Source organism: Penaeus vannamei, chromosome 7 (assembly GCF_042767895.1).
Source record: "Penaeus vannamei isolate JL-2024 chromosome 7, ASM4276789v1, whole genome shotgun sequence".
In the NCBI taxonomy this organism is placed as follows: Eukaryota; Metazoa; Arthropoda; class Malacostraca; order Decapoda; family Penaeidae; genus Penaeus; species Penaeus vannamei.
The window spans coordinates 34,577,738-34,585,237 of record NC_091555.1 but is presented as its reverse complement, the minus strand read 5'-3'; the positions used below and the strand labels follow the sequence as shown (position 1 = coordinate 34,585,237).

The window sequence follows — 7,500 nt, the reverse complement described above, 5'->3', positions numbered from 1 at the left end:
CCAGTAGTTCCAGAAATAGATTTTATTTCTTTCCACAATGCAGATTTAGCATTTATGTTTGTGATCTAATGTTGAGTGTATTGTAAAATGTGCACATATCCGGAGGTAGGGACTCGTGCCCTTACTGCTAACAGCTTACTTTCCCAACCTTTCTATCAACCAGGGGAGTGGTGTTTAGAGTACATTCTGTGCAATAGTATGGAAATATTGACCATATCATTAAGATAATAGAAAAGCAATGTCAGTAACTGGTGATTATAAACATGATGTAAAGTAGATTCTAATGATATCTTGTAGGTGTTGGTTATTTTATAGGAATTAACATGGTGTCAGATATAATTTATCTTTTACTAAAAATTTTATTACTGATTTACCTATGTACGATATATTGCAGTATATGAAAAATATTGGTACAGAATTATGTATATTGCAGTTATTTTCTTAAAATTGTAATATTTATATTCCTTCATGAAACTGTTGGCATGACTGTATCTAAACTGTGAGAACAGTACTTTTTGTCAGCTGTTGCTGATGGCCTCTATGTTATACTATTATTTTTTAGGAAGTGTTAGAAGGTTTATTGTCCAACTTCCCAAACTGATTGGTAATGTTTAGTTAATTATAATGAGAAATATGAAGAGGAGCTAAATAATTGTATTACACAGCTATACACCAATCTCTTATCATTGTTGGTAACACTGTAAATCTCAAAACATTAAAGTCCAAATTTCATACTTGTTGCATAAGACATATGCTTGCTTATATTTTTACCTCAGCTGATAGTACTTTAACCACTGAGTTGATTTGATCAAGTCTTAGTAATTCATAACTTAAAATTTAAAGAATTACTACATCTTAACCACTAGCCGTCGGGTGGCATTACGTACATGATATCGCTGTTGTGGACTGAAAAACGGATGGCATCGTATCATGACCTTTCCTGCTGATGTGTGCCAACAATCACGTTATTATGTCCACTTGCTAATTTTTTTTACCTGGCGGCATTGGGTTAAAATAGAATTACAATTGTTCCTTTTGTTTTGTAAAAAATATGGAATGTAGCTGTTGTTTTAGATTTCATTCATTATTTTTCAGTGATGTGAATATATATATATATATCAACCCAGATGACATAGACCTTGTATGTTTATGTCATGAATTCAATAGAAACATTTTTCTGTGGCAGTGGCTACATGAATATAATATAGGTTCCATTTCTTACAGATATGAAAGCAAGTCTAGTGCCTTATTACAGAAAAAGCAAGAAGAGGAAAAGAAAGCTGCAGAGAAATGCCAGCAAGCAGAAAAGGAAAAGCAAGTAAAGAAGGTCACTGAAATATCCAAGACCCCATCATCACCCACATCTAATGGTATAAAATTTACATCCTAATACTCCCTATCTTGGATTATAGACTGCACCATTTCATCTTGCATGAAGGTGTCTTATTAATGAGTATTATATTTTCAGGGTTGCTAGTGGAGGAAGGTTGTATATCATGCACGAAACTTTACTCCCTCATAAAGGAAAGGTGCTCCTCCTATCTCATCCTTGATGCAAGACCTAGAGAGGACTTTCTAGAATCCCAAATGAAAGTTTCTAATGTGATGAATATTCCTGAAGAAATACTGAATCCAGGGTTTGTAACATTCTATTTTTGTATCGTAAATTTTCATAGAGATGTGTTTGTACATTCACATTTGCTTAAATGTTTATTTGACAGGAAAAGTAATTGTGAGTTTTTATAGATTTAATGAACTTACTGGTTACCATAGTTTTATATTATTGTTTTTACACACCATTTAACACCATTCTACACACATGTGTTTTGTCACAAAGGTGTTCGTTATTAAGCATTCATTGGTAGGTCTGTACCTCAGTCCTTGATTTTGAAAAGGAGTTTTTATTTTTGTTCCTATTATTTATATAAATAGTGCTGCTGTTATCATTATCATCATCATTTTTATTGTTTTTGTTATTATTGTTATTATGATTATGATTATTGGTTTATTTTAGTAATTATTATCATTGTTATGATTATTGTTAATGTTTTTGTAAAAAAAGTCATGATAATAGAGATGAAAACATTTTTCCAAGAAAAATTACGGGCATGGGTGAATTGGTGAGGTCAAGTAGGCCTAGTAATTGAATCCTTGGTGAGTCATCAATTAAATTAAATTAAATTAAAACAAAATAGACCACAGTGGACAGTGTATTTATAAATGCATCAAATATTTAACCTCTTGTATCTGGATGATGTGGTGAGGTCATAAAAAGAATTGGCTGAGTGGCAAGTAACATGAACATGCCATCATGGAAGAATTTGGCTGAGGACTGGGGAGACAGGAACATACTGTCTTGAGAATTATGACTGAAGGCTGGGGTGATGGGAATGACTTGCCACAAGTGCACAAAGCTCTTAGAGGGTGATTGTCTCATTGAGCACTTATTAAGGAGCTCTTGTATTCCTATTGTTGAATAAGTGTGGAATGTACCATCTGTGTGCCATGACTGGGAGAGTGCCAGCTCCAAGAACACTGTGTATATGCTCAGGATTCTATTCCTGTTTGCTGTGACTGGCAGAGTTATGGACTACCTAGATAGATAGGAGTCTATGGTAGGAAGACAGTCTTTAACTAGAAATGGAGGGGGGGGGGGGAATCTGTATCTAAAAAATAGATAATAGCAAGCCAAAGGGGAAGTAAGTTGTCTTGACACCACATATGAGGGTTTGTGTGTACCTGGCCTACAAGCACATAGCATCCAAGGGGTTAGGGGGATCGTCAGCTTTAAAAAAAATATATTATTATTATTTTTTAAAATTATTTTGCCAATTTTGATGAAAACTACACCCTTTTATTTTGATCCTAGTAAGATCTCTGAGATCAATTATTTTTAAAATCACCTGAAAACTATGAGATATGGTAAAAAAAACTTGTTCAAAGTAGGAAAATACTAAAGAATACAAAAAAATTGCACAGGCATTCTGATTTTTTTTTTTTTTTAACAGATTCATCCTAAATCTGGATAATGTTTAGGAAACCTTTTTTTATTTAAACTTTTATGGATTTTGGGGGGAATTTTTTTTACTAAGATGACTATTTGGTGTCATAATGAAATTTGTTTTTTTCACCTATATGTCACTTTTACAAGAAGCACAGAAAAATAACTGTATTCACTATTCCCCAGATCTTTTATTTATCTACAAAATGAACCATAATATGTATATTTCAGACAAAAAATGTATGTGCTAAAGCTTTCATGCATAGGTAAGTATACTCTAGAAATAGTGGTAGTTGATGTTTTTTGTATCTTTTAATGATTATTTTGGTATTAACAAGAAGAGGTAGAAGAATGATCTTCATACAACATAATCCCCTATCATCTACCTGCATTAAGAAGTCTTGCGGAAATTCCCAGCACGTAACAGTGTTACGTGCTGGGCTACTTATCTTATGGTGGGGTATCACTGCTTTGGGTGTTTTTCAGCATAAATGGACTATTTTAGAAAATTTCTCTAAAATCCTCCCAATATAAAACAAGCATTCTGATGTCATTTCTGAACAGAACCATCTTCCATCTAAAGTATGACAGAGGCACCTTTCTCAATTTCGACAATTTTTTTTTCTTAAATATTTTGCATAACATTCTTATTGATTTGTGTACAAAAATTCTTTGTTATTATTATTATTTTTTAATGCTTCCCAGAATTTCTAGATTATCAAAAAAGAAAAAAAAAATGAAGGTTGGTCTTATATTAAGTGAATTTATTATTATTATTATTATTATTATTATTATTATTATTATTATTATTATTATTATTATTATTATTATTATTATTATTATTATTATTATTATTATTATTATTATATCTAATAATTATGTCACAGTTGCTAATTTTCTGAGGTAAGGTGAAAATTCATAATAATTCAGGTGGACATTGAAAGTAGCTGCAATAAAGTTTTCTACCAAAAACCTTGGTAGACATTCCCTGTAATGGATGGTTATTGATTTGATTTGAAGTTTTAAGAGAACTTTTTTCTTTTTTCTTTCAATAGGTTAACAGCTGGAAGAATAGCTAGTGAGCTAGATGATAGTGCACGGAACGTTTGGGTCACACAGCGTCACAAAGTAGATTTCCTAATACTTGTGGACTGGGTGACTGAACAACCCCCTCTGCCAGCCCCTCTCAGGTGCCTCATAGATGCCATGGTGAAGGTAAGAGAAAATTTAGTTTAGTAGAGGGTAATGGGGGTGGTCTAGAGGATTTGATCTTGGACAAGATTTCAGGGATGTGATTTTTACTCAGTTAATACATAAAGGCATGGAAGGTCTTGTCATCATTCCCCCTAAATCCCTTGCTTGTTATTGCTGTGGGGAGCTTAGGTGATAGAGACTAAGGCCCAATGTAGGGTGTCGCACGTACCTAGTACCTCAGCCCTCATCTAAACTAATTTTGCATGGTCTTTTCTTCTCCCACTTTTCCTTTTCCTTTTCTTCTTCTTCTTCTGCTCTCTTCCTAAGGTGTGAGAGATGCTGAATGAATGAAATGCTGGATTTTTATCAGTCTTTATCTGGCTTCTGGGATGCATGGGCATGGTATTCTCTTATGCCCTTCATATTCACCTTTTCTACTTTGGATCTCTTTGATAATGAGATGAAGTTTTGGGTTGATTATTTTAGCACAGATGTATTCCTGATGATATCTTTTACAAAGTCTTAGATTATTGTTGTAAAGCAGAATATTTTGGAATAAGCTTAGCAAATAGGAGAAAACCTAAATAATTTTCTCTGAATATTTTATTTATATGATTGACTTGTGAATAGTTAGTAATTATGGGAATTATGAGAGTTCACGAATAGACAAATTTACTTATATTCTTGCCTATGCTTCAGTAAATTCAGGTTTCTTGCATAAAAGTAAGAACACTCATACAAATTATGTAGCTACATACGATTATTGTTTATCATTTATCATTATTGTTCTTAATCCCTTGCTGTGTCCTCTGTAATCAGATTTCTTTACCACAATTGTCCTCATTATCAGTGATCTATGTGATATACAGTGATTAACTACACTTAATTGGTATGCAGAATTAAAGTCTTTAAATATTAAAGATCAACATTTTCTTTAGGAAAACTAGAAAAATCAGACATCTTTTTGTAATTAGCATGACAGACAAGCCAGACTAGATAATGATGCAGTCCAAGTTTTATTCAGATTTATCTGTCAAAGTATATAGATTATAAAAGTTTGGATTATGTAGCTATCCTCCATTGGCAATGGAATAACTTTTACATGCTGGAAATGTAGTTGAGTACTGTAATACATTAACTGCTAAAATCCTATTCACCTCAATTGTGCATGGTCCCATCAAAACTGGCAGGTTTCTTACCTATGACTTTTGTTATCAGTGAGACACATATTGTACACAACTATATCTAGCATTGTTTGGCAAGTTTCCTCCAGTCTTATCCATGTTCCCTTTGTAGGCCATCCTCTCCTTTAGCCGATTGTACAGTTATGTTCCCTGCCTCTGTCTTCTTGTGAAGGATATGTAATGAGTATGAAGAAGTAATTCTGATATTGTAGGACATATTTCTTCTGGCTATATCCCAATCTTTTCCTCTCTCACTTCTCTCCGCACATCATACTATCATGTGCCTAAGTCACTTCAAGGGATATGTTGTTTTTTACTGATTATATGGCTAGATACATGTAAATGCATCTAAATATATTTCATTGTTTTATTTTTTTGTTTTTTGTTTTTAGTTATTATTCAGTTTATTTACATGCCTATAGTAATCAATTCCTTCTTTCTTTTTATACATGAGGTTTAACTTTTTAAAAATGTTATGTTCTACTTTTGATGTGTGACACTGAAATTTATATTTTCTGGTATGTAAACTCAAGCGCTATATTGGCAAAGATCCAAATTTTGCCTTAATGAAACAATAATCAGATCCTTTTTTTTTGGGGGGGGGGGGAGGTAGAGGACTTGCAATTCTCATATTTTTAGGAACTATTATGATGGAAACTTATTTGCTTTATTTTGCAAAATTACAAAGCTGCTACTTGACTTCAATATGAAAGAAAGAGAAGTTAATACAATAAAGAGACAATGATATGATACATTTTAAAGAGACTGAAGCTGTTCTTCCCATTACCAGTTTATGTAGATCTGTATCCTGGCATCAAAAGTAATTAGATACTATATATATTTGGATTTTTTTTTTTTTGTTAACCTTAATTATAGTTTACCTTCATATGCCATACGTTGCTACTCTCCACATACAGAGAAATCTAGGATTATATTTGACCATCTAGTCCATAAAAGAATATGCCAACAAGATTGTGTGCATGTGTATGTGCACATGCGTGTGTGTGTGTTCATTTTATCATCCTTTGGCTCAAACAACAGATCACAGAGTGTCATCACTACTACATTAACCAAAATCTTCTTGATATGAATTAATTGTTTTTCAGGTATTATCACTTACCTCCATTTCACTATCACATGTCACTATAGTATTATCTTTGTAGTCACTTTCCAACATTATGCACTATAAAATGGTGTTCACTCTGAATGTGTTTAGGCTGCATTTCAAAGTCGAGAGACCAACTAAAAATTCCCATTTGGACTTGATTATTATGCTCTTAGGGACCTACTTAGCAGCAATAATAGACCAGTACCAGGCCCATTAGATGAATAGAAACAAACAATAAGTTTAGAATTATGTTGTACGTCCACATGGGTTTTGGTAAAGAAGAGGCTAAGAGTTTTTCTTTCAGTAAGAGCATGTACCATTGAGAAAAATCTAAATCCTGTAAGCAAAAGATAGAGCTATAAAATAATAGGGTTTCTCTGATACAGTGGGATCCAGGCAAAGAGTACAAGAGCCAGCCATGGGTGCTACAAGGTGGGTATGACATGTGGCTTCTCATGTATCCAATGCTTACCACTAACTCCAGAGTGGAAAGACGAGCCTCGTCAACCACTCCAAAGATAGTCCAAGATTCACGTGAGTGTCTTTGTATTTACTATATTAAACACAACTACTAGATTGTTTATATATTTAATTATAAAATTGATATATTGTAAGTTCTATAAAGTTAACAGTATTCTTTATTTGTTACTATTTTATTTATTTTTTTTACTTATTATTAAAATATTTTAGCATTGACATCACAGACAAGTTTTTTTCAAATTAATCCATTGTGTAAGAATATGTTTACACATTTCCGAAAACGACTTTAAGTATATGTTTCTGTAATTCACAATTATGTATATTTGGAAAATATTGCATTGGGGGAAAGATAAGAAATATATAACATGTAATCTAAGTTTGATATCTACTTACAGACCATTACATTTTCTTTCTGCAGCAGGTTTACTTACTCTTTCTTTTTTTCTGCAGTTAACTTTGAATATCCAGATCTGGATAATGCCTTCCTAGTAACTCCGTCCCCAAGTCCACACGGTAAGCCTCAGGCTACTCCA

General features: G+C 32.8%; 1 protein-coding gene across 3 annotated transcripts in view; it reads left to right on the top strand.

Annotated features, from left to right (window-relative positions):
* Window positions 1-7,500, top strand: part of LOC113812326 (Ubiquitin specific protease 8) — a 36,794-nt gene that overhangs the window by 20,263 nt on the left and 9,031 nt on the right. For all 3 annotated transcript variants that reach the window (XM_070123748.1, XM_070123750.1, XM_070123749.1), the window contains exons 5-9: window positions 1,225-1,370; window positions 1,469-1,637; window positions 4,057-4,216; window positions 6,874-7,021; window positions 7,418-7,500. The exon at window positions 7,418-7,500 is cut by the window's right edge and continues 378 nt beyond it. In XM_070123748.1, the coding sequence (XP_069979849.1) occupies window positions 1,225-1,370; window positions 1,469-1,637; window positions 4,057-4,216; window positions 6,874-7,021; window positions 7,418-7,500 (706 nt within the window). The remainder of the gene's footprint in view (window positions 1-1,224; window positions 1,371-1,468; window positions 1,638-4,056; window positions 4,217-6,873; window positions 7,022-7,417) is intronic.